Genomic DNA, 27,818 nt, shown 5'->3' on the forward strand with positions numbered 1-27,818 from the left:
GATGTGAGGCAGCTTTTAAACAGGGTGGCCTTATTAGAAGTGTCCTGCCCGTCTACAGAGTGTGTTTGTATCTGTGTCATATGCAAATAATGACCTCACCTCCTGGTCATATAAATACAGAAAACAATGGCAGATTTGGGAAAGTATCTGCACATATTTTTTAATTTGCAGTAGATCAGAGAGGCAGGTTTTTACGGCAGTTATTTTTGTAAATAAATGGTATGACTTGAATATTAAAAAATGTGTGCAGCCTGCTCCTAAAGCCAGTCTGATGCATTTAACCGGAACAAGTCGCTGATGAGTTCAATGCCGAAACATGTCTGTCTGCTTCACACTGGTAAATTATTAATAAATAATAACAATTATCTATAATTTCACTTTAAAATCCAGGGAAATCCTGCCCATTTTGATGACTGGGATAAAGGTTGCGATGTATTTACATAACTATCACAGAGCAGAAGTGAGTGCTGTCAAGTACAGCTCATGATGTATACTGTCGTCAGCTCTGACACGCGTGTACAAGTATAAAAGCTATTGGCTGCATTGTATGTGTTTTGTTTAACTAAAGATGCACATGAGATTGAAACAAAAAACAAAATTAAAATTCCATTGAAAGGGCATTTCCGCTGAAGCTTTTAATTAGCAGTTTGTAATTTGTATGGATGTGAGTGGTGTGAATTGACAGACTGATAAATGGTACTCCAGGTCTTGGGTGGTAAGGGGTTGGGGGCGGTGGGGGGGGGAAATGAAACCACTCCAGCTGCATCGTTAGGAAGGCCCTCTGTTCTCCCTCCAAGCAGTTTTCCTCATCACTAATGAAGGTACTTTGATGAGATCCTGCAGTTGCCAAAAGTGCTTATTTCAATTTAGTTCACAATATTGGCTTTTAAAATTACCTTATTGTATTAATTTAATATGGGTTAAATCCAATAATATCACAACTTGTTTAAGCAGTCTTTTTGGGGTGGGGGGTGGGAGTTTATTGTAGGAAAGCTACAGGGCTACATTCATTAGAAATTACTGAACATTATTTGGCATAAAATATTCTGGGCAGCTGCACATCAGAAACACAGGAAATTTTACAGACAATACGGCTGATTAAAATTGGGCCCATTGAGGGAGAGGTGCTGCAGCTCGGTCTGTGGAGAGAGGTTCTACAGCTCGGTCTGTAGAGAGAGGTGCTGCAGCTCGGTCTGTAGAGAGAGGTGCTGCAGCTCGGTCTGTGGAGAGCGGTGCTGCAGCTCGGTCTGTGGAGAGCGGTCTGTAGAGAGAGGTGCTGCAGCTCAGTCTGTGGAGAGAGGTGCTGCAGCTCGGTCTGTGGAGAGCGGTCTGTACAGAGCGGTCTGTAGAGAGCGGTTCTGCAGCTCGGTCTGTGGAGAGCGGTCTGTAGAGAGAGGTGCTGCAGCTCGGTCTGTGGAGAGAGGTGCTGCAGCTCGGTCTGTGGAGAGAGGTGCTGCAGCTCGGTCTGTGGAGAGCGGTCTGTAGAGAGAGGTTCTGCAGCTCGGTCTGTGGAGAGAGGTGCTGCAGCTCGGTCTGTGGAGAGCGGTCTGTACAGAGCGGTCTGTAGAGAGCGGTTCTGCAGCTCGGTCTGTGGAGAGCGGTCTGTAGAGAGAGGTGCTGCAGCTCGGTCTGTGGAGAGAGGTGCTGCAGCTCGGTCTGTAGAGAGCGGTCTGTAGAGAGCAGTTCTGCAGCTCGGTCTGTAGAGAGCGGTTCTGCAGCTCGGTCTGTGGAGAGCGGTCTGTAGAGAGAGGTGCTGCAGCTCGGTCTGTGGAGAGAGGTGCTGCAGCTCGGTCTGTGGAGAGAGGTTCTGCAGCTCGGTCTGTGGAGAGGTTCTGCAGCTTGGTCTGTAGAGAGCGGTCTGTACAGAGCGGTCTGTAGAGAGCGTTTCTGCAGCTCGGTCTGTGGAGAGAGGTTCTGCAGCTCGGTCTGTAGAGAGCGGTTCTGCAGCTTGGTCTGTGGAGAGCGGTCTGTGGAGAGCGGTGATGCAGCTCGGTCTGTAGAGAGCCGTCTGTGGAGAGTGGTGCTGCAGCTCGGTCTGTAGAGAGCGGTCTGTGGAGAGCGGTGATGCAGCTCGGTCTGTAGAGAGAGGTCTGTGGAGAGTGGTGCTGCAGCTCGGTCTGTAGAGAGTGGTCTGTGGAGAGCGATCTGTAGAGAGCGGTCTGTGGAGAGCGGTGATGCAGCTCGGTCTGTAGAGAGCCGTCTGTGGAGAGTGGTGCTGCAGCTCGGTCTGTAGAGAGCGGTCTGTGGAGAGCGGTGATGCAGCTCGGTCTGTAGAGAGAGGTCTGTGGAGAGCGGTGCTGCAGCTCGGTCTGTAGAGAGCGGTCAGTGGAGAGCAGTGCTGCAGGGAGGAGGGTCTTTATCTCAGCCACACATCTGCAGCCGCTACAGAGGCGATGGTTAGAGATGCCCTCTAATCCATAAGCAAAGTGATGGTGGTTAGAGATTCCCTCTAATCCATAAGAAAAGTGATGGTGGTTAGAGATTCCCTCTAATCCATAAGCAAAGTGATGGTGGTTAGAGATGCCCTCTAATCCATAAAAAAAGTGATGGTGGTTAGAGATTCCCTCTAATCCATAAGCAATGTGATGGTGGTTAGAGATGCCCTTTAATCCATAAGAAAAGTGATGGTGGTTAGAAATTCCCTCTAATCCATAAGCAATGTGATGGTGGTTAGAGATGCCCTTTAGTCCATAAGCAAAGTGATGAGTCGTGTCATTGCTGGCATTGGAGTACACTAATCAGCTAGCTGACTGCTGGGAATCTCTGCTCGGAATCAGTCGTCATTACTAAATGATGAGGATGACTGGTGTGTGTGTGTGTGTGTGTGTGTGTGGGTATGGGTGTGTGTGTGTGTGTGTGTGTGTGTGTGTGTGTGTGTGTAGTGTGTGTGCGTGCGTATGTGTGTGTGTATAGTATGTGTCTAGTGTGTGTGTGTGTGCATGCGTATCTGTGTGTGTGTATAGTGTGTGTCTAGTGTGTGTGTGTGTATACTGTGTGTGTGTGTGCATGCGTATGTGTGTATAGTGTGTCTTGTGTGTGTGTGTGTATAGTGTATGTGTGTGTATGCGTATGTGTGTATGTATAGTGTGTGTCTAGTGTGTGTGTGTGTGTAGTGTGTGTATGCACGTGTTTGTGTGTATGCGCATGTGTGTGTGTGTATAGTGTGTGTCTAGTGTGTGTATTGTGTGTGTGTGTGTATAGTGTGTGTCTAGTGTGTGTGTGTGTGTGCATGTGCATGTGTGTGTGTGTGTGTGTATAGTGTGTGTAGTGTGTGTCTAGTGTGTGTGTGTTTGTGTGTATGCGCATGTGTGTGTGTGTATAGTGTGTGTGTGCGTGTGTGTATTGTGTGTGTGCATGCATGCATGCGTGTGTGTGCGTGTGTGTGTGTGTGTGTGTGTGTGTGTGCGCGCGTATGTGTGTGTGCATGTGCATGCATGCGTGTGTGTGTGTGTGTGCACGGTTCTGAGCGTGGCAGCAGTGTAGTGTATTTGCTGGGACCTGACCTTGTTGCCTAAAGGCAGTGTAGTGTATTTTCTGTGCCCCTGAGTGAGGGCTCTTTCCCTGACCTCCGTCAGTGTATATCCAGCTGTGCAAATGGACACTGTGTGAAAATGCAGACAGTTGTAACCTGCTCAGGATAAATGGCAGTACTGTGTCAAAGTGAGAGGGGCAAGCATGGATGTGCTGAAGGAAAAATACTCCACGTGAAGGTGAAGAGGTGTGTTTTAGACAGTCATCACTTCATACAATTATGTTTCATTTTTTCATAGAACGTATAGGTAATGTGGATGTTTTACACCTCCCATGGTGTAACCTGTGAATAGGTTTTTTTCGGGGGTTATGAGTTCTTATAGCACGCCTGGATTATATAATAAATCTGTGATATCGTTCAGATTAAATACCACATATGTGACAAGGGGGGAAAAAAGTTAATTCAGTGACAGGGATCACCAAACTGACTTTCCGTTATGTCTGCTTCTACACACGCCTAATTAAAACCACTTTCCCTGAATAATGTCAACACATCCTTTCACGCCACGACCCACCGTCCATTTTTATTCCACTTCCAGTATTGCTTGAGTGCCGAAGCGCGTGTGGTATTGCAGAAGCCAAGCGGTTAACGATACACTGTGGATTTATTAGCTCTTGTGGATTAAAAGCTCATCAACACTCCTAGTGAATCAAACGTGAGCGACTGAAGACACTAATAATTAAGTAGGCTAAATGATTTTAATGAAACGGGCTAACTAACTTCTGTTCGTTGAGTATAAAAATGTTTTTGTCTCTTTAAATGACATTCAGCAGTACAGCCGCGGTGCGAACGCAAAAGGTAAGTACACCCTTGACTTGTAGTCCTCCCATCAAACTAGTTTTTGAACGCACAGAGGGATTCTGCTTGAAACCAAGGTGACGTCCTTTGCTCATTTCTGTACGTGTGTAAAATGGGAAGGTGCGTCTCGTAGCTGCCACAGCGAGCTCTTCTGAGCGTGTGTCGGTTTGGGATCTCTAACTGTTTATCCACGGACGCAGGTCGTCGGTAGGAGAGCAGTCGCATTGACCTGGAGGTGTAGAACGCCTGTTGAATTCCATATGCTCAAATTAACGAACTGACTGAATCGATGGCTGGAGACAGGTAAGTAATTTGAAGTGCAGTTTTGTAGGGTACTGTACTAATTACTGTAAGCCTAAAATATATCACATTTGTCGCTTCAGGGAAAATAAATACAGAGAATGGAATGTTTTGGTCTCTGACAGTGGTCTGCGCCTACTGTCTTGGAGCTAGCCTATTTTATCAATTTAGTGTATTTACATATTGTGCAGGAAGTACAGTGTGCTTTAAACAAATTGAAAGATTGCACCTGTATTTATCTGAAGGATCGAGTGTTTCTCTGGAGTAGACTAATACTGTTTGAACATTTAAACGTTAATTACATCCCATGTGTTAACGCCACAATTAATATAAAATACATACCGTAGATTGTATGTGACTCTAAGAAAAACGTTCAGCAAACAACAACGTTCAAACTACAATCATTTTCATTAGGCTATTTTTATCCGACGTTAAAAACATTTTAAAACAGGTAGCGATGTTCAGTCGGAGAGGTAAAGTCGGAGCAGTTGTTGAAAAATTAAAATGATTAACAAGTATAATTCATATTCTTTCAAATTGTACTATTCCTAAATAATATAAATCGTGTTTTTTTTTACTCACAGTGAAGTGAATAAATATTAAAAATATATCCTTCACGGTTCTACTTTAGGGTAATGCAGGACTCATCATTCTGGATTTGCGTTTATATTCCTAGTTAACGTTCGAATGAAAGTATTCCGAATCGCTTGGATTTTAAGTCTATCGAAGCACATTTTTTGTGATGACGTTGCTCAAGCAAACATTGTTTGGTTTTTGAATTTTGTCAATTTTGTACGGTTATTATGTTTTGTGAAATGCATAAATTAGGAAGGGATCTGTTACTAGTACGTGAGACTGGCATGCATTTGCAAATGAGGTTATTTCCCTTGAAACAGATGACAAATATCCTCCTCAAAGAAACAAATCAACAATTGCTATGAATCCCCTGTGCCTTGGTGAAGAACAAAAATAAAAAAATATCAGAAGCTTATTACCCAAAGATAGTTGGAAATTGCTTCACTGGCTGGACTGTGATATTGAACATTCTCATTAAATTGTGCAGGGCGAACTGAATCTGTTCCATTATGTGCTGTGCACTCTTTATGAAGCGTGGAGACGCCATTCAAGCGTTTTACCTGTCATTTAGTTTCCCTTATCCGCGGTGAGTGGTTACCTGTGTCAGGAGGCCATATCAGAGCATCACAGCTCTGCATTTCATCCAGCGAATCAAAACCCTGCCATTTCAGGAGCCACTTGGATGTGTCTTTGGAATAAGATGGAGACAAAACATTTTGTTGTATATAATTACAATTTATCATACAACAAGATTGTAATCGAATACACCGCTTAATTTTATTATTTATTTATTTTGAGTGTATTCCTGCTTTTTAATACGAAAACCCAAATTTAGTAACAACTATCTGTCCATTTGTTTCAGGTTTGCTGCATAACGTATCGGCTGGAACATTTTTGCATTTTCAGTTTCTGATGTAGGCCAGTACCAGTAGATTGCTGCTTTCATACATTGGGTTAAGTCAGTGGCGGTTAGATTCCTGCTGAAGAACATTATTTGTTTGAATTGAAATTGAAGACTAAATTAGACCAGTGAGGCATAGTAGTGCATTGTGCACATATTTGCTTGCAGTGAATCTTGTGTGGAAACATTTTGTGTTCCCAGTTAATACAGATTACGCATTTTCCTGAGATAGCATGACACGGAACCTCATGCCACAGTTTTAGATGTTTCTTTATAGAGCTGAACTGTGCTGGGTGTGTTTCTGAAGATTAAACGTGCTGAAGATAGGAGGTCATGTGTTGTGCATTGAAATTAAAGATGGCATGCCGCATGGCATGGTGGCACACAGTGCCTGTGGGGAAGTGGTGGGCTGGCACATGCAGTCTACACTGCTGGCACTGGAGTTCAGTCCCTGTCTGCCCAGAAGGTGAACCAATCCTGTAACTGGTGAAATACAGTTCTGAAGCACTGGTAATATGCAGCACGGTGACAGAGAGCACCGGGGCATGAATCTCTGAAGGGCAGTGAAGATGGAGAATTTACTCTATCGGTGAAGAGCAGTTATTGTTAGATGCCCTTCTGTGACTTTAAAGTCAAAATTCATAGTTTTCCAGACTGTGCAAACTGCAGTATTGCAGTAAATTGACCTCAGTGTAATTTTACCAGGAAGGATAATTTTTCTCTGTACTGTATGTCCATGCAAATGGGCAGCTGGACTGAGACACAGTGGCCAGAATAACCCTGTCTTGGCTCAGTGTTGTTACCATGCGCACACATCTGTACTACACCACTGTTGCTGGCTTTATAGACAGGTCATCTGGTGTTAAAGTGCTGAATTGTGGTGGAATTATCCTTTTAAAATTAATCTTGTGCCATCTTGCGTGGCAGTTCTGATGATTGTTTGGCCACTGATTCACCTTTGGGCGTTACAGTGGAGTTAGCAGAACACTTTTCATTCTCATTCCTCAGGACTTGGGTAGTTATTGAACACTGCAGACAGATGGGTTTTTAGACTAATGAAGACCAAAACATTGATTCCATTAAGTGAAGTCAAGAGATTGTCGTGAAGAAAAAAAAAAACCCAACACCCTTGGAGTTAAGGCCTTCTTCCTGTCACTTGTCCATTGCCTGTTAATGTCATGCTAAGTTTAAAGAGCGGATTTGTTTCTGTGCCGATGGAGGAGGAAAGCCGGAGAAGCTGTGAGGCCTAGAAGATGAGTTTGATTCCCCATCACTCAGTGTCTGAATTTTAATGGCCGAGGGGAGAAATTAGTAGGGTCAGCTGCTGAAGTGCCGCAGGAGACCTCTGCTCTGCGCTTAGCTGCAGTGTAATCTCCATCAGAGCGGACTAAAGCAGCCGCAGTATTCACTCTGTCATTATTCACTCTGTCATTATTCACTTTGTCATTTATCACCAGTCAGGAGCGCTTTCCTTTCGGTGAACGTACACGATAAGACATGAAAGCCGCTTTTGTGCAGAACGCTTGGGGTCTTATTCCAGTAGCTTGTCATCTTAATGAGTGCTGGTACCAGCTCAAGTGATCCCAGCAGACTCACTCAAAAATGATCTGCAGACCCGGAAAGAGAAAAATGAGGTTCCTCTGGTGTGTTTGCTGCTGTTACAGAAAGCTGTAGGTATGATGCTCTTTATTAGACAGGAGCCCCACAGTAAGGTAATTATGACCTAGTAACAGGGAAAATGAGCATCACATATCTATGGATGGACGGACTTGGTCTGTGTGAGGAAAATTGAATACTCTCAATCACGGAAGATTGCATTTAAAAAGCGCATATTACAAAACAACCCTATTTGTGAAGAAATGTGTAACACACTAACAAAGGCTTTAGTGGCCAAAGTGTCTGTGTACAGCTTACCCCTGAAAGCACACAGGAACTGCAAAGTGACTCTTTTTGCAGAACTTTTTCTTGGAGTGCGAATCTCATCATCTTTTGTCGTCATGAGAAAACTGTGCAGCCTGTGTGGGTGGTTGAGACTGAATGCCTCCATTACCTCAGCAAGAGTGCTCTTTCAGTGGAGAGTTCTGTTTCAGCAGCCCTGGGTCCAGGACTAGTGGCTGCCTGTTTAAGCCTAGTTCATCCTGTTCTCTTCTCAAGCTCTTCTTCAGATCAGCAGAATAAGGATTGGCACCCACACAAGCAGTGGGATTTTTGGGGGGCATTGTGAGAGCTATGCATCCAACTGGATGAGATTACAGTTTATTTATTTATTTATTTATTTATTTATTTATTTATTTATTTATTTTAAACAAAGATATCAAAGGTTAATTTCCCACATTAACGTTTGTTCACTGAAATGGCTCTTTGCTTGAAATCCACACCCAGTTGAACAGGGCTGCCCACCTCCTTTTGTGCATTATTTTAATCCTCAAGGGCTCCTGGGTTATTTCTCTGAAATGTGATCGATACTTAAGCACTTTTTTTTGCAAGTTTATTCAATAACGATTTCCGTGTTCTAAGAAAAGTCCATAAATATTATCACCAAGTATCAAGAAACCAGTACCAACAAACCGATACAGTAGTTATGAGATGGATCTTTTAGAGATGAAAAGCTTTTGTGTCTCCAAACAAACTACAATGAATTATTTCAGGAAATTGCTTCAAGTGCTCTTTCCGGTGATAGACCCTTGTGAAAAACACTCGGAACTTAATTACAAACAAAATATTTCTGGGCATTTCTATGCTGAAGGTGGTGTGATTTGTATCTGGGACTGTGAAGATGGTACAGTCCTGATGTACTGCATGTACAGATGATAATGTAGGTTCAGGTGGTGACCGGGTGTGTTCACAAAAGTTCATTCACAATTGTGCCAGCTCACCTGATCTGTTCACACCTGCCCAGCTCACCTTATATATCCATTACATTACAGGCATTTAGCAGACGCTCTTATCCAGAGTGACATACACAAGTAATTTACATAGCATTTACACTGTATCCAGTCATACAGCTGGATATATACTGAAGCAATGCAGGTTAAGTACCTTGCTCAAGGGTACAATGGCAGTGTCCTAGCGAGGAATTGAACCTGCGGCCTTTAGGCTACAAGACCAACTCCTTACCCATTATACTACACTGCCGCCCATAACCTGATCTGTTCTCACCTAGGCCAGCTCAGTTCTGACAGGTACCTGCGTTCTGGACCTTTGTGCAGGTCTTAGTCAGCTCCTCGGCATCTGGAAACTAATGCATCTGAAGCAGCGGTGCAGAACTGCGGTCCTGGAAGGCCAGTCTGTTTTGGTTGCGACCACTTGCCTTAGTTTTAGTTTTCTTACTGCTCTATCTTTAGGATGTATTTGCAGTCTGCGGCTACAGCTGGTGCTTATAATAATGTCAGATCAAAATATAATTGAGCTTATTAAATAATTAACAGCGGAAGTTGGCTCAAAATCCTGAAATGGACCGGCACTTGTTGTGCACCCCAGGCCTTAAAAGAAACAACAGTCTGAGCATGGGCTCCTGTCTGGAATAGGCAGTGTACAGCGGGCATGGGCTCCTGTCTGGAATAGGCAGTGTACAGCAGGCATGGGCTTCTGTCTGGAATAGGCAGTGTACAGCGGGCATGGGCTCCTGTCTGGAATAGGCAGTGTACAGCAGGCATGGGCTTCTGTCTGGAATAGGCAGTGTACAGCAGGCATGGGCTTCTGTCTGGAATGGGCAGTGTACAGCGGGCATGGGCTCCTGTCTGGAATGGGCAGTGTACAGCAGGCATGGGCTCCTGTCTGGAATGGGCAGTGTACAGCGGGCATGGGTTCCTGTCTGGAATGGGCAGTGTACAGTGGGCATGGGCTCCTGTCTGGAATGGGCAGTGTACAGTGGGCATGGGCTCCTGTCTGGAATGGCCAGTGTACAGTGGGCATGGGCTCCTGTCTGGAATGGGCAGTGTAGAGTGGGCATGGGCTTCCGTCTGGAATGGGCAGTGTAGAGTGGGCATGGGCTCCTGCAGCTGTCCACCGTCTTTACTATCACAGAAAGAAAATCAGTGGAGCCAAAGAAAGGAAGATGGAGCAAACATAGCGGGTTTGGAGGTGCATGCTCTCACCTGGGCCTCTCACCTGGGACTCTGTACCTGAGGCTCTCACCTGGGACTCTGGACATGCAGAGGTGGCTGATGGGGCTTTATAGCGCATGATGCAGAAGTGGCTGATGGGGCTTTATAGCGCATGATGCAGAGGTGGCTGATGGGGCTTTATAGCGCATGATGCAGAAGTGGCTGATGGGGCTTTATAGCGCATGATGCAGAAGTGGCTGATGGGGCTTTATAGCGCATGATGCAGAAGTGGCTGATGGGGTTTTATAGCATGATGCAGAAGTGGCTGATGGGACTTTATAGTGCATGATGCAGAAGTGGCTGATGGAACTTTATAGCGCATGATGCAGAAGTGGCTGATGGGGCTTTTTAGCATGATGAAGAAGTGGCTGATGGGGCTTTTTGGCATGATGCAGAAGTGGCTGATGGGACTTTTTAGCATGATGCAGAAGTGGCTGATGGAGCTTTATAGCACATGATGCAGAAGTGGCTGATGGGGCTTTATAGCATGATGCAGAAGTGGCTGATGGGGCTTTATAGCACATGATGCAGAAGTGGCTGATGGGGCTTTATAGCGCATGATGCAGAAGTGGCTGATGGAGCTTTATAGCGCATGATGCAGAAGTGGCTGATGGGACTTTTTAGCGCATGATGCAGAAGTGGCTGATGGAGCTTTATAGCTCATGATGCAGAGGTGGCTGATGGGACTTTATAGCATGATGCAGAAGTGGCTGATGGGGCTTTATAGCGCATGGTGCAGAGGTGGCTGATGGGACTTTATAGTGCATGATGCAGAAGTGGCTGATGGAGCTTTATAGCGCATGATGCAGAAGTGGCTGATGGGACTTTTTAGCGCATGATGCAGAAGTGGCTGATGGAGCTTTATAGCTCATGATGCAGAGGTGGCTGATGGGACTTTATAGCATGATGCAGAAGTGGCTGATGGGGCTTTATAGCGCATGGTGCAGAGGTGGCTGATGGGACTTTATAGCACATGATGCAGAAGTGGCTGATGGGGCTTTATAGCTCATGATGCAGAAGTGGCTGATGGGGCTTTATAGCACATGGTGCAGAGGTGGCTGATGGGACTTTATAGTGCATGATGCAGAAGTGGCTGATGGGGCTTTATAGCATGATGCAGAAGTGGCTGATGGGACTTTATAGCATGATGCAGAAGTGGCTGATGGGACTTTATAGCACATGATGCAGAAGTGGCTGATGGGGCTTTATAGCATGATGCAGAAGTGGCTGATGGAGCTTTATAGCGCATGATGCAGAAGTGGCTGATGGGGCTTTTTAGCATGATGCAGAAGTGGCTGATGGGACTTTTTAGCATGATGCAGAAGTGGCTGATGGAGCTTTATAGCACATGATGCAGAAGTGGCTGATGGGGCTTTATAGCGCATGATGCAGAAGTGGCTGATGGGACTTTATAGCGCATGATGCAGAAGTGGCTGATGGAGCTTTATAGCGCATGGTGCAGAAGTGGCTGATGGAGCTTTATAGCGCATGGTGCAGAAGTGGCTGATGGAGCTTTATAGCGCATGGTGCAGAAGTGGCTGATGGAGCTTTATAGCGCATGGTGCAGAAGTGGCTGATGGGACTTTATAGCACATGGTGCAGTAATTAATAGCATGCTAACTGGTATTTTTGTGTTCCCATACTGGCCTCAAACAGGCTTTCCAGTGTTTGCCTGTAATTTGTAGAAAATATGAATGCACTGATTGCTTTCCTGGTGGTGTGTGATGGATTGGCTGAATTAAGCTGTGACCAATAGGAATTAATAATGCGTTTGTTGCCAGAATTCTTTTTTTATTAGTGTGTTATGGTGCTAGAAACAATGAAAATTTCAGCATTGAATCCTCCTAAAAACGTGTGTGGAGAGTTCAGCTTCAGGCCGAACGGCTCAGGAGGCAGGAAGCAGACGTCCTCAGCAGCACACCTGTGAAAGCAGCCATTTCACAGGCTCATTTCCTGTGGATGGACCCGCTCATGTGTCGCACACTGTGATCTCACTGCACTCTTATACTCCCCCGATATAAACAGCATCATCTTTTTCATTTTCATAACTGAGCTACATCCGGATTCACTGTGAAATGGGAAGGCTACTTCCAAAAGCATTTAACAAATAATTTTATTCAGACCAGACAGATTTTTTTATGATTCTGTGACAGGTGGGGGGAAAGGTGCAATTGAGTGCCTGATTCCCACCTGCCACAGAATCTGAAAAATGTCTGAGCTGCCATAAGCACAAACACTTTTTGGGAATATTGATAATTAGTGTGAATAAAGGTGTACGTGTCATTGATGTAGCGTTGCTTCAAACACTGAACTTAGGGTGAGCTGGGTTTCTCCTGCCTGTTTTCACCCTTTTTTCTGAATTATTTTGTAGTTCTGTGCTATTAACACTGGTAATTTACTGATTTTATCATCTACTGAAAATCAGTTGAGTTTTATCTATGCCATCATCCCCTCACCGACTGGGAGAAAGCAGGGAGTGTTCCAGATAGACATGGGGTCCCAGTAACTAATGTCCATATCTGGGGTGACATGCTTTATCTGTGACAGACACTCTGTATGATTCATTTCCTGTTTGCTGAAAGGATCGGGATGAAGCATCAAACCTGCAGTCTGAGCACAACAGCACAGCTCCTGCTGGGACGGAACCTGTATTATCCAGCCTCACATCCAAGCCCAAAAATTTCTGTGTCGTTACATTTTGCCACCTGGCCTCCCTGTGGGGAGCCAGTACCCCCTGCTCCCATTTGGGCCACCCATCTGTCCTGACAGCCCGGCAGTGGGATGAGTTTCTACTCGTCATCTGTTGCAGATTAAAAACCCACCTCTTTACACTGGCCTCCCACCCTTCCCCTAAACCCCTCCCACCCTTCTCTCAAACCCCTCCCACCCTTCCCCCAAACCCCTCCCACCCTTCCCCCAAACCACTCCCAGCTTTTTTTTGACCTCGTCCTACTGCTGAAAATCTCAAAGGCAAAGGTAGCGTGCTTTTCAGCAGCTGAGACAGGAAGTATCTCTTTTCAGCTACAGGCACAGAGGCGAAGTCATTAAACGTGACAGATGACAGAGTTGTTGGCTGGCTCTTGCTGCTGATATCAACAGCAGTTCTGAATCCAGTTTTACCTTGATTTCAGTGCCTGATGGCATTCAGCCCTCAGCGCTATCTCAGTGCTATCTCAGCTCCCAGTGCTGTCTCAGTGTTCAGCGCTATCTCAGCTCTCAGTGCTATCTCAGTGTTCAGTGCTATCTGAGCCCTCAGTGCTATCTCAGTGCTCAGTGCTATCTGAGCCCTCAGTGCTATCTCAGTGCTATCTCTGCACTCAGTGCTATCTCAGCGCCATCTGAGCTCTCAGCGCTCAGTGTTATCTCAGTGCTATCTCAGCCCCCAGTGTTATCTCAGCCCCCAGTGTTATCTCAGCACTCAGTGCTATCTCAGTGCTCAGTGATATCTCATCACTCAGTGCTATCTCAGTGCTCAGTGTTATCTCTGCGCTCAGTGCTATCTGAGCCCCCAGTGTTATCTCGCCTGAGAACTCAACTGAAGATATCACATTGCATTCCTGGCATTTAGCAGACACTCTTATCCAGAGCAAATTGCACAACTTCTAGTGTTTTCACTTTACATTTCCTACTTTTACAGTCTCAACATGCTGAATATCTAAAGCATCCTGCATTCTTGGAAATTGGAAATTGGTATGCTGCTTAAGTTCAGTATGTGTTACTGACAGACTTCCCTCTCAGAATTGGAGTTGCAAAGAGGTGGAACATTTCCAGGAAGATTTTTAAACATAACATTTTCCACAGAAACATTAGCTTGGAAATTTAGAAAACTGGCCGTCAACATGAAGACCAGTGTTTTTTTTATTTTTCATTTAAATGTCCTAATTAACAGTGGCTGCTTTTGTAGAGGGCTGATAGAAATGCTTGTATTTTTGTAACACTGGGTGACACAAACTAGTGTAAAAGAGCAATGAATTACTTCTCACATGAAGTAACATGTGAGTCACAATCCTTACAGGTCACATTAATGCTGCACAAAATGTCCCAAACATATTTGTGTACGAGAAGCAGCAAGGATTGATAACGGCAGCTGCACAGACAGCATTAGACACGGTCGAAACGTATAGAAACTACAGCATCAGATAATGGTAGGTAATGAGAAATCTCTAAACCCCTCTCCTGTTGCACTGATGTTTCAAAAGACCGATGACCCCAATGTGACAGAATCTGTGGTAGGAGGGGAAACCCAGGGGAAATGCAGAATTGTACACAAACACAAAATGCATATGTGGACTGAGTACTGGCTGGACCGATGACAGAAATGAGAGTTGCTTGATTAATGGTTTGGGAAACTCAGTTACAAAGGCACATTGCATATAATATTGCATTTTAAATGGCTGGGAAAAAAGTAGTTTCATACCCCTGTGCATGATGCAAAGTCAAAATTCATTTTTACTGAAGATTGCGCTGTGCAGAAGGGAGCAAAGACTAAATGTAAATTATAGTGTTAGGGTTAGGGTTAGGATTAGGGTTAGCAGCACAGATTAAACAGGAAGGATGGGGAGCTGAGATAAGAGGAAAGGACTGAAGAATAACAGTAATAAGCATTAATTAAACATTAAATCACATTCCTGGTCCTACACCAGACAGGACATCCATCTGTGATGTTAGGTCTCTTTCACTGGAGTTGCTCGTATTTCAGATCCTTAGATCGTGCATGATTGAGGAGTGTTTCTGTTGGATGACTGCGATCTGAGGGATACTGTGAAATTGAGGTTAGAGTGCTTTGATTGGGACTGTGAGGCCACATTGCCCACTTTGGGCCGTTATGTTTAAAACCAGGCCCATGATGTGAGTGCATTTTTTACATATACTTTTTTAAAACTTAATTTCAAATCAGTGGTTTTCACATGAGACCTCAGTCAGGGCGTGAGGAAACCTGACAGTACTCCATCGCAGACTGAAGCCCTGCCTTTTCAGACCCAGGCTACGGCTAACCCTAACCCTAACCCCTGATCCACTTTAGCTGTCTGGATTTCATTTTGGGATAGTGTTATTGGTGTAGCTCTGCAAATAAATGTCATCTGTCTAGTGGCACTCAATACAAGCTGTTGGTTTATTAGGTTAACGTTGCACTTACTGATTATAAATCGGACTCCTGCACCTTCTGGGTCATATTGCACTATTGTGTTCCTGAGATTAACTCTGATATTCTCCTAAATCTGTCTGGCTACATGATTGTAATATAATGGAAAATAGTACAAGCGCATCATAATTACACACATAGGGACGCCGGTGGATCTGACGTATTACAGGCAGTTTGGAGGCAGCAGACAGAGGCGGCCGTTTGAATGGCAGTGTGCTTTGTTTATGTGTGATATTTGGAACAATGGAGAATTTGCATCCAGTTTAGAAATCTCAGTACCTGAGAAACAAAGAAAGACGTCTAATGATCCAGCATTTTCACTGGAAGATCAAAGCTGAGGAAATGAGAAGTGTTCATTGTTATGCTGGAATTAACATGCAGTCATGCAAGTGTTGTGGTTAAACCGCTCTCTCTGTTAATCGCAGTGTTGGTACAGGTGATGGCTGAGGCTCACTCTTTCACAGGGATTAAGCGACTGATTAAAATCTTTTAAACAACGCAAGAATTGCTTTGAAACTTTCTAGACCTCTGACAAACTAAATTCATCCAAGGACATGGTTAATAGCACAGATATTGCTATGAACTAACCAGATTGTAGTGATCTAGTATTACAGAGGAAAAAAGATGACATCACTGACAGCAAGACCCAATAACCAATCAGGAAATACCAAACAGGAGCCACAGAAGCAAAGACCCACTCACCCCCCCCCCCCATGCCCCCATGCCCCCATGCACAAGACTGCAACTAAAGAATAATGAAGATCACAGACGTGACTGCGGATCATCGTGCTGAAACGGCCTGCCACTATCCACAGATTGAATCAGTATTTACTATGAGGAGGCCCGTGACTCCTGTGGGCAGCTGAAAGTATGCTTTGCTTTTCAGTAATGCTGAAATATTACAATGCGATTCATCACATGAAAGCTCCTGACCAATCAGAAGCCAGATGCAGTGGGTGACCCACCAGAGCCTCCTGCTGTGAAAAACAGAACACAGGGAACGTAGGAGTTGACCATCTGGTGAGTCTGTAATATCTGTGGTGATGGCACAGAACGTCCGCACTGCTGTCTGTGGATTCAGAAATGTGTCACTCAGTCATGCCCAGCTGAGTGACTCATCTGATTAGGGCCTTAGTACAACAGTGATTATTTTTTAGATTATTATAATTTTTTTAGTTATAGTAGTAGTAGTGATAGTACTAGTAGTATAATTTTTATTTTTGGTTACATTCCTTCAGTCTCTTAACGTCAATTTCTGTCTATGGCTTAATCAAGTGCATGTTTGTTTTTTACATCACATTCATGCCGTTTTAGTGGACACTCTTATCCAGAGCGACATGCAGTGTCAAAGTGCATAGAAGGTGGTGCCTCACCAGGGAATCAGACCTGCCAGCTCATTCCCTAACCGTTTGCTACACTGCCACCTATAGGCTTTTCCAGGTATAATCATTCTTGAACCCCAGGGAATTCAGATAAATTTCACACTTCCCTGACAAGATAATAAAGGGGAGGAGGAGAATTTGTTTTAGATAAATGGAAGGCTTTGTGGTGTCTGAAACTGTTTCTGCAGAATATATGTGAATGGGTTGAGAATTGTCTGTCATTTCTGTACAAAAGCAGGCTGGGAACTTTCTGCTGTTCTTATATGTATTCTCAATTCTAAAAAAAGTACAAATGTACTTTTTGTTCCATTAGACTTCCCTTTTTATTTGGTGCACTGAAAGACTATTTTTCACACCCAGTTCTTCACTCACAGATTCTCTCTCCTACGAGCCCATAGGGTAGGCTGAAAAAGCTTTTTTGTGTGTGCATAAAATGTATTTAAAAAATGAAATCCTACCAAAATTTTAAAAATATTTAGTGTGTTGAACATGAAAGTGCTAGAGACAGTCAGGCTCTGGGAATAATTATACAGATTTTATGTTGTCCTCTGGGATTCAAGACCTTAGCAATCTTACAGTCAAAACGGATTTGCTTAATTTTCAAACGAACCAAATAATTCCTGTAATGTATTTACTTCTGTCCAATTTAGCATGTTTTATTTATTCTGAAAAACAACAAGGATGCATTTACTTCAGTCCCTGATTAAACTAATTTCATGTAACTTTCAAACAAATTACCTCCGAAGAAAAAACCCTTAAATTAATTTAATTCACTGATCATTTAAAATATTTTCTCTTGGAAAGACCTGGAATGCACATTGTTCCTGTGATGAGTACACATTGTGGTGCATGTGCGGTTGTATTTTTGTACATTGTCATTCTTGAAGCAACATTTTTGTGTTTTTGTAGTTGTCATTTACACAGTTGGTGACTGTGAAATTCCACTCTAAAAAATAAAATTCAGCTAGATCAACTTTTCAATTATAGCCTCCAAATTTAGGAATCTTTAACCTTGGAAATAACGGGTTGCATTAGTTATTCTATTACAAATAAGCTCAAAAACCTGGTTAAAAATGAATCAGTGATCCTGTCGCTGTGTCTAACATGACTGTCATTCATTCTGTCCTCTCCTCTTATACATCCTGATATTATTTAATATTCTCTATTTTACATGCTTCCATTTTACATGGAGTATGTAGTGTCAGATGCCAGTGGGTTAAAGATGGAAATGAGCTGATCCAGTGTTTTGTAAACAGAATATTTTCTTTTCGACATCGCTCATGGTTTGGGACCCAAGGTGCAGAACAAAGGACCCAGAATGACAATCGTCCAGTTCACCAACAGAACCATACGGGACCTTATATGGAAACGGGCGAAGGACTGTGAGTACTTTGAAAACCCACAAGCTGAGGTTCAAGGAAGACCTGACCAAAGCTGATGTGGACACTCACAGCAACTTGTGGCCAGTGGTGGAAGCTGCCCGGAAGGAGGGGAAGGTTGCGTTCTTTGCGGGTGTGAAGGTGATTATTAACGGGAGAGTATTCCGACCGAATCAGGGAACATAGACTTGAGTGAAGCCCACTTAAGGACAATTGAGGTGATTATTGTTTACCAGTTTCTCGTTTCGGAGTCATGTTGTTCATCTCCCTTTTCAGGAGTAACTTCTAGTTATATTTTGGTATGTTAGTGACCAAAGTTTGTCTATTCAACTAAGTACATAATGGGATGGTAAACCCTGAGTTGCATAAAACCTGACTATCTACAACTTGCACTAAGCTTTATAAGGTTAAGTGTTTATTTTATGTCCTTATCTGTATGTTCGATTAATGTCAGGGGTATTCGTGATGCACTGAAACACAAAGCTATTTTTCTGTACTGTAAACGGTTCAATGCAGATTTTTGTTTTTTACAAGAAACACATGCATGCGTATCCGATTTGAGTTTATGGAAGAATCAATGGAGCAATGATATCTGGCTATCTTATGGTAGCAACCATTCTGCAGGGGTTGCAATATTGAAAGGTTCATTCAAAGGGAAAGTTATTAACAGTAAGATCCATCACTCTGGAAGATGGACTCTTTTAACAGTAACCATCAACAGTGAGAGATATTTGTTGGGAAATATATATGCTTTTAACTATAAACAGAATAACATATCTTTATTTCAGGAGTTGGAGGAAGAGGTACATAGAATTAAGGATGTCTTTCAAGATATCAAAATTATCCTGGGAGGGGATTTCAACTCAGTGTCTGATGCAATGTTAGATAGGTTTCCCCCTCCTACTAGACCTAACATCACAAACCCAGAGTTCAGTAACATATGTTCTGGTTTTGGTGTTATAGATATATGGAGATCGAGGTACCCAAACAAAAAGGAATACACTTGGTGTAATAAGGATAGATGCAAGCAATCAAGGATTGATTTATGGTTGATTTCAGACATTCTAGATAAACAAGTGGACAAGGTCTCTATTGAACCATCGGTTCTTACTGATCATAAAGCCATTCTTTTATCAGTTAACTTGAGCTGCCCTGGTTCTAACAGAATTGATAAAGGATATTGGAAATTCAATTGCAACTTACTAAATGATGATATATTTAAAAGAGAAGCCAAGGACATCATTATTAGTCACTGGAGTAAAGCACAACTAGAAGAATCTTATGGAAAATATTGGGAGCTAATGAAATATAATATGCAACAGTTTGCCATTAAAAGGAGTAAGGACAATGCTAAGAACAAAAGATTAAAGGAAGAGGAAATTATCATAGAAATAATTAACATTTTAGGTTGTGAAGATATTGACGGAAAACATGAAAAAAGATTACTTGATCTACAGTTGAAATTGGATGAAATATACAAAGAAAAGGCTAGGGGGGCTTTTGTACGATCAAGAAGGAGATGGTTAGAAGAGGGTGAAAAGAATACAAAATATTTTTATAACCTTGAGAAAAGAAATGGTGAATTCACTTCTGTTCACAAACTTATTATGGATGGCCATGAAAATCAAAATTATAAGGATATTTCAAAATATGTTTCTGAGTTTTATGGTAATTTATATACAAGTAATGCCTGCCCTACCACTGATATGTCTGCCTTTCTAGAGTCAGTTAGAGAACATGCCACGCTCATTGATGAGGATTTTAAGAGCAGGTGTGATGAAGAAATAACCATGAATGAAATAAAGAAGGGTATCAATAAATTGAAGGAGAACAAATCACCTGGGAACGACGGCCTTACGTGTGAATTTTATGTTTTTCCAGGATGACCTCACAGAATTTCTTCATTTTGTTTTTAGGGAAGCAATTGACTTAGGATCTCTTCCAGCCTCAATGACACAAGGTTTGATCACCGTAATACCGAAACCAGACAAGGATCCCTTGTTTTTAGATAACTGGAGGCCTATCACTTTGATTAACAATGATGGAAAATTACTAGCATCAATATTTGCTGAGAGATTAAAAAACAAACTGGATCCTATTATAGACAAATCTCAGTCTGGCTTTATGAAGGGCAGACATATATGTAATAACATTCGCCTGGTATTAGATTTAGTTGACTACAGCGTGCCATGGTCAGCACTATATGTGGAATTCCTGTTAAGAATATGGTTACCTACTTGGGTATTAAGATCTGCAAGGACCAGAAAAAAAGATCAAGATTAAACTTCTCTCCCATTCTCAAAAAAGTAGAAAATAGATTTAATTCTTGGTTATTGAGAGATCTTTCACTGAATGGACATGTTCTTCTTTCTAAATCTGAGGGCTTATCGAGATTGGTCTATACCTCCCTTGCCCTGGATGTTCCCCCATCATTCGTAAAAAAGTAGACTCAAAGCTATTTAACTTTATATGGAGGAATAAACCTCACTACATAAAAAGAGATATCATTTGTAACGGCCGGGGCAAGGGAGGTCTAAACGCATTGGATTACCAAACCTCCAATATTATTTTTAAAATTAAATGGTTACAGAACTATCTAAAAAACAGAGACAAAATTTGGAACATATTCCCAAACCTAATTTTTCAACAGGTTGGTGGCATTGAGTTTTTACTGAAATGCAATTTTGATGTTGGGAAACTCCCAGTTAGGCTTACAGATTTTCATAAACAAGTACTGCTTATTTGGACTCTCTCTTACAAACACAACTTCTCTCCTCATAGATACACAATTTGGAACAACAAGAATATAAGATATAGTAATAAAACTTTATTTTTTATAAATTGGATTAACTGTAATATCATATGGGTTAAACAGTTATTTAACAAAGATGGTCAACTTTATAGTCATACAGAATTTATGAGCCATTTCGATGTTCCTATCATTTGTACAGAATTTCAAACAGTAAATAACTCCATTCCTGAAGGAGTGATATCTCGCATAAGAGAATACAACAATACTCCATGTGAATCTATGGAAGATTTCTTATTGTCAATTTTATTAGAAGGTGTTGATATCCAAAGCAAAAAATGCAATAACAACTGCCAACAACTGTCTGGAGCCAATGTCATTAATACTGTATAACTAATAAGGTCAAAGAAGTTACATTCAAGATTATCCATATAGTGTACCTAGTGAAATGTTTTATTTCAAATAGATTTTAAATAGATATTGATGAGAAATGTGTATTCTGTGAAAATGATTCTGAATCTTTAACCCACCTTTTCTGGAACTGCCCACATGTTAGCAAATTCTGGATGGATTTATCAAAATTTATTCTTAGGAAAATGCTCTTTCAGTTTTACCTTTCAATTGCAAGATATCCTGCTTCTGTTTAACCCCATAGATAAAGACCCCAACATGATGTTTATTATAAATTTAACAATTATTCTTGGCAGATTCTTTGTGCATAGGATGAAATGGAGTGGAAAAAAACCCAAACTAAATGTATTCTTGATAGACATGCAAAACTACATGAAGACCATTAATTTATGTAAAAACAAAAAAGCAATACGAACTGTTAACATTTTTGAGAAGTGTCATTTAACATTTGTATAACTGATTGTACCCATGTTCAATGTTAAGTTTGTGTACGTTTACTGTATTCTTATAGTAATATCTTGTATGTTCGTACTCTATCATTTAAAAAACAATAAAATATATATTTTTTAAATAATAATAAAAAGAATGTTACAGAGCGAACCCCTTCGTTACTTCCTACACACTTGAAAACTTTGGGCTGATTTGTCCAGGTTTCTCTTCACTTTGAAACTGTCCTTGGACCTTGTGTGCCGGGATAAACACATCCATACCACAAACAGTTATTTCTCAAATTGCTCCATTTTCATAAATTGGAAGTGTTCCTGCCATGATACAGGCAGGTGGTAATTATCTGCAGTAATGTTCCTCTGTTTTCCCCAGCTAGAGGGAGGTCCTTAACAACCACTACTAATTATTTACATTATATACTGTTGTTGGGTAGGAGAAAGATGAGAATCAGCATTTTAAGAAAGTATCAGCAATTCAGTTCATTGCTAGAATATTAAAGAATTAGCAGTTTTTAATGAACTTTATTGTATGTTAAAGGTTAATTAGCTTTATATGAAAGAATATCAAAATTCAAAACTTCTTTATAATTATATATTTTACTGCATTTCTATAAATGTGATAATGGTTCTGATTTTAGGAATTAAAGAATGATCATGCAGTGATGTAATAACAGCTTATCCTACACGTGGTGGAAAACTGCACAGCTGGAAGGGATGGCATAGTGACAAATTGGCAAAAAATCTTAACACCGCCCAAAAGTCCAGCAGCCAAGCTAGCCTAGCCAGTTAGACTAGCCATGCTAGCCTAGCCAATTAGACTAGCCAAGCCAGCCAAGCCAGTTAGCCTAGCCAAGCTAGCCTAGGCAGTTAGCCTCAGTGACGAGTGGATGACAGTGATTTGGTTCCTTCCGTGCAGCAAACACTAACCTTGTTGTACGCTGTAGTGATGAATCTTGCAGCGACACAATGTCTTAAGTCTTTGTCTATTTTGAATTTGTTGTAAGATTGCTTGTAAGGTGCATATATACCCGTTTCCAATGGCAGCAGAAGTCCCTCCACCATCTAAAGCAGCATGTGTGTTTTTGGGGAGCGTGTAGATGTTGTTCTCACCCTGTCCTCCCCACTCACCCTCTTCAGGTGAAGCTTTCTGGGGGCTTCCCATCGTAGCCTGCCCAATCTTTGTGGAGACGAAGGCTTGGATGGCCAGAGGTCGCTATTGCACAGCCAAGCTTTTGTTGAATTGGTCCAATCAATGACAGCTGCTCTTAAAGGTACAGTACATGCAGATCTACCTTATCAGTGTCGCCCCAGCAACAGACTGTGGATATACTGTGCCTAACATATGTTATGGATTATGAACCTCTAACCTCATAACCGTATAAACATTATTCAAGGGATTCTTAAGCACTGTTTCTATCCATTAACAGCAGATTAAAGAAGTGGGATTAAATACTGGTGTAGTTAATTGCCCAAATGCCCTGTTGAGTTGGAGGGTGTACTGCCTCTGAAATACCCTTCCCCTTCCCCTGACACCAGATATACTGTACATCTATACTTCACACATAATGTTTTGGTTAAATATGTTTTTTCTTGATTTGGCTCTGTACTCCACAATTTTAGCCCCCACCCCCCCCCCCCCCCCCATTTCAGGGCACCATACTGTTTGGGACATTTTAATGTTATGCTGCCCTGAAATGGGAGGGGATTTGCTTGAACTTGAGCAAATAGACTTATGCACACTTCAGAATTCATTCTGCTGATGCTATGAACAGTTACATCATCAATTAAGACAAGGAAGTCAGAACCTGCGGCAGCCATACATGCCCAGACCATAACACCCCCACCAGCATGTTTCAGAGATGAAGGAGGTGCTTTGGATCTTGGGCAGTTCCATTTGGCCTATTTTTGTCAAATAAAGAGTATACCAAATTTGAATATAGAATATACAAAATGTGACAGAAATTTTTATTTTGAAATTGAAAAATATCAGTGACTTGCAAGGAATCGTTCTTCATTGTGTCTGAATTGTGTGCCTTTAGGAGTCTGTGGCTTTTCACGCTGGAAGCATGGATTTAGCCAACTGCACCACCGTGCACCACAAAAGCACCAGCAGCAAGGTCCTGCTGTCCCTGACGCTGTCTCTGCTGGCTGTGCTGACCACTGCCATAAACTCTCTGGTCATTGCCGCCATCGTTGTCACCAGGAAGCTGCATCACCCTGCCAACTACCTGATCTGCTCGCTGGCTGTGACGGATCTGCTGGTGGCCATCCTGGTCATGCCCTTCAGCATCGTCTACATCATTAAGGAGACCTGGATCATGGGTCAGGCGGTGTGTGCCATCTGGCTGGGCGTGGACATCACCTGCTGCACCTGCTCCATCCTGCACCTGGCGGCCATCGCCCTGGACCGGTACCGGGCCATCACCGACGCGGTGGAGTACTCCCGTAAGAGGACGTCCCTGCGCGCCACACTCACCGTCGCCGTGGTGTGGGTCCTCTCTATCCTCATCTCCCTGCCCCCGCTGGTGTGGCGGCACCAGGGTAACCACGGCGACGAGTGCCTGATCAAACACGACCACATCGCCTTCACCCTCTACTCGACCTTCGGGGCTTTCTACATCCCGCTGGCGCTCATCCTGGTACTGTACTACAAGATCTACCGCGCGGCCAAGACCCTGTACCACAGGAGGGGCACCAGCCGACTCAGCCGGCCGGAGGCGAATGGCAGCGTGCTCCCCAAGGGCTCTGACCGGGACCCCCGCAGCCCGGACCTCCTCAGCCTGCCTGAGAAGTCTTACTCGGACCCTTCCACCGAGGGCGACCGCGTCCGCATCGCCCTCAGGAGCCCCCGCTTCGAGTCGCGGCGGCAGGGGTCCTTCAAAAAGCAGCGCCTCTCGGGTAGCCGGGAGAAGAGGGCAGCCACGACGCTGGGCCTCATCCTCGGGGCCTTCATCGTCTGCTGGCTCCCCTTCTTCCTGAAGGAGGTGATCGTCAACACCTGCTCCTCCTGCAGTCTGCCTGCCGAAATGGCCGACTTCCTCACCTGGCTGGGGTACCTCAACTCTCTGATAAACCCGCTGATATACACCATCTTCAATGAGGACTTCAAAAAAGCCTTCCAGAAGCTGGTCACATGCAGATACTATCTCTGATGGAGAAAGAGAGATAAAGAGATAACGTGGAAGTAGCTTATCTTTAAAAAGAGAAACTGAAATAACAGGAGTTTGTTATTTGTTTTTATTTTCAATATGAATGGAAAGTATCGATACAATCTGGACATTCTGAAAGTTACAACACAATTGAACGCTGGAAAATCTTTACAAAAGAGTTTTTGTACAATACAATACTGTTGCTTATCTTACCTAAATAGACAAAATATGGTCAAATTTATAATGTGTAAACTTAGAAACATTAAAACAGCTCCAGAACTAATTCTTATCTCAGACCTACGCAGCTAATTATCTTGAGTGAACACATTTCCATTGAGACTCTTTTCTTATGTATGCATTGTACATGTGCTATTTCTTTTTCTGAATCTGAAGCAAACTAAAGTTTGTCCATCTCCACATCTAAAGAGAGTGTGCATCTTACATGCCCCCTGGATATTGTGACATCACACAATTTTTTGGGTGGACATCTTGCTTTGGCTATAAGCTACAACCAGCGCTTGTAAGTACTGTAGTTCATAATATATTGCACATCATAATAATTTAATTGAAGTTCCAGATTTTGGATTATGTTAGTATGCTAGTTCATTTTAAAATGGTATATACTGTTGCTGAGCTTCACAAATGTTATCTCTTATCCTTTTATTGTGTACTTTATATATATATTTACAAATAATAGAAAATTGAATTTTCTTACATACATCTGAAATAGTTAATATGTGAAGAAGTTTCCAAAATACATTATAATTGTCATCAGGTCGTTTTATTCTGAAATCTGTGTGTTAATTATAAACATGTTTAGTTACAATATCTAAGGAAAGCTTTTCTGTTCAGGGTTTAGCACTTAACCATGCCTGTATACTGTTAAACAACATAATTTTGTTGAGAATTTCAGCAGGTCTAAGTCATTATAAAAACAGCAACAAAAATCAACAAAATGACAGGGAACATACTGTACTGGTAGTCTCCAAAGTTGTGTGACAAAATAAAGTAATTAAATGAGCAACATTTCACAGTTGTATTAGAAGCACATCACATTTATGACCGCAGTAATGACACTGTGCCGAGTGTTGAGTAGCTGTGTGGCTACTGACTTGCAGGGCGACCAGCGGACTTGTGATTGTGAGTTTTGCTGATGGATAACTCCTTATTATTTATTATTCCTTAAAACCAGTCATCGTTTTTCATACTTTGCTCTATAAGCTGCTGTACTACCGGAATTCACTGATCATACTTGTCGTATTAAAACATTGATGTTTTGTAACAAATGGACATGTATTACTGTAATTTAATCTACCTTTGTACTGGAGCTATTCCTGGCTAAGGTGTGTATGTATTTTAATTGTTCTTTGTTATATACAACTCAGTGTATTGATTATGAAAGTACAATGAGTATTACTAAGTCACTTCTGTTCACTAACAATGTGCCAAGAGGATTTTACAAAGGCCACATGAATGTTATATGAGTGGGAAAAAACGACTGGTTTATTGAGTCCTGAGTTCAAGGATGGATCTCAAAAATGAATTAAATAAAGAACAGAGTGAGGGAGACCCCTACTGGTTTGGCTGTGACATTACAAGAGAAGGCAAAACTTCTCTTGAAGGGATAGTTCACTATTTGCGGTCCTTTTATATTTCATACTGAATACATGCCTTTAATTGGCTCAGACAGTTCGTATGTGGAGCAAATGACATTTTAGATGCAAACATTTCTGACACCAGCTGACAGTGGCAGGTATAAGAGCATTCTGGGTATTGTGGTTTGAAGCAATAAAACACACTTCAAGCAAATGCTGTTTATATCATTGTCACATTCGGTCTGCTGGGAGGCAGATTGGTCTCGGCTGCGCCGGCTGGTGGAGAGAGCACATGCACCTGGGTTGCGTTAACTGATTAGCCCAGGTGCTTACAGGTGTGTCCCCCTCCACAGTTCAGGGACTGAGACCGGGAGCACAGACCGAGAGTGAGTTTTTGAGTTTGTCAGCTGAAAAGTTGGCTACATGCGAGCACCGAGCTGAAAAGCGTTCACTCCATTTTGTTTTCTTTTGTCTTTGTTATTTCAGTTTGTTGTTTTAGTTCATTGTTTTTGCCTGGATGCCGTGAGGGTTAGGAGGTCTTTGTGTGTTTGGTTTTGTGTCGGTGTGGCTGGGCTCTCTCTCTCTCCGTGTGGCAAACGATGGTGCACTCCTTCCATCCTGGGAAGGGCAGAAGAGCTGGACATTCCGGGTGACTCATGGGTTCATTTTTGATTTTGAATGAGCCAAAAATGTCCTCTAGTGGCATGAGTACCTATGACCATTATAATATATGCATATTTTTTCTGGGAAAACAATTTTTTTAATGATCTCAAACATTATTTTACATTTGTATTACTGAATTCATGATCTTGACTTCATTTTTAAACCATTTCAAATTAGTAATTAGATTTTAACAAATATGTCTACGGCTTTAATTAGGTTTTAGGGCTCAAATTAGGGTTCAGCTAGGGTTAGGGTTAGGGTTGGGTTTCCCTGTTCCCCGTTTAACCATGTGGGTTTTCTTTGGGTACTCTGGTTTCCTCCCACAGTCCACAGACATGCAGGCTAATTGGATGGGAAGCATTCAAGGGCATTCCTGCGAAAGAGCATGTGTGCCTACTCTGCATAAATAAAGGTTAATAAAAATAATAATAAGCATCCAAATTGGGGCAAATTTGGTCTATTTTATCCAAATTGGGGCCATTTGGGCCCCAATTTGTAAGTCATGTAAGTCATCAGTAATCTTGGAGTATTGTGATGATTTTTTAATTGCATCTCCAAACAAGACCCAACAGTTGAAGATGATATGCTGCTTTTTGGGGGCTCCTCAAGTGGCAGGTTTCCTCTGAAACCCATCGGAAGATCAGACACTGTGTTCTTAGGGCACAGAACTGGAATCCATGGTGCTGCT

General features: G+C 42.4%; 1 protein-coding gene across 10 annotated transcripts in view; it reads left to right on the plus strand.

Annotated features, from left to right (window-relative positions):
- LOC118213622 (5-hydroxytryptamine receptor 1F-like) overlaps positions 1–26,630 on the plus strand; it is a 61,177-nt gene extending 34,547 nt beyond the window's left edge. For 2 of the 10 annotated variants that reach the window (XM_035392619.1, XM_035392622.1), the window contains exons 2-3: positions 22,861–22,994; positions 23,763–26,630. In XM_035392619.1, the coding sequence (XP_035248510.1) occupies positions 23,790–24,875 (1,086 nt within the window). In that variant the 5' untranslated portion in view covers positions 22,861–22,994; positions 23,763–23,789 and the 3' untranslated portion in view covers positions 24,876–26,630. The other 8 variants (XM_035392621.1, XM_035392615.1, XM_035392617.1 and 5 more) reach the window with 8 other exon arrangements.
- Positions 26,631–27,818: the final 1,188 nt, after the last annotated feature.

Source organism: Anguilla anguilla, chromosome 15, assembly GCF_013347855.1.
Source record: "Anguilla anguilla isolate fAngAng1 chromosome 15, fAngAng1.pri, whole genome shotgun sequence".
Lineage (NCBI taxonomy): Eukaryota > Metazoa > Chordata > Actinopteri > Anguilliformes > Anguillidae > Anguilla > Anguilla anguilla.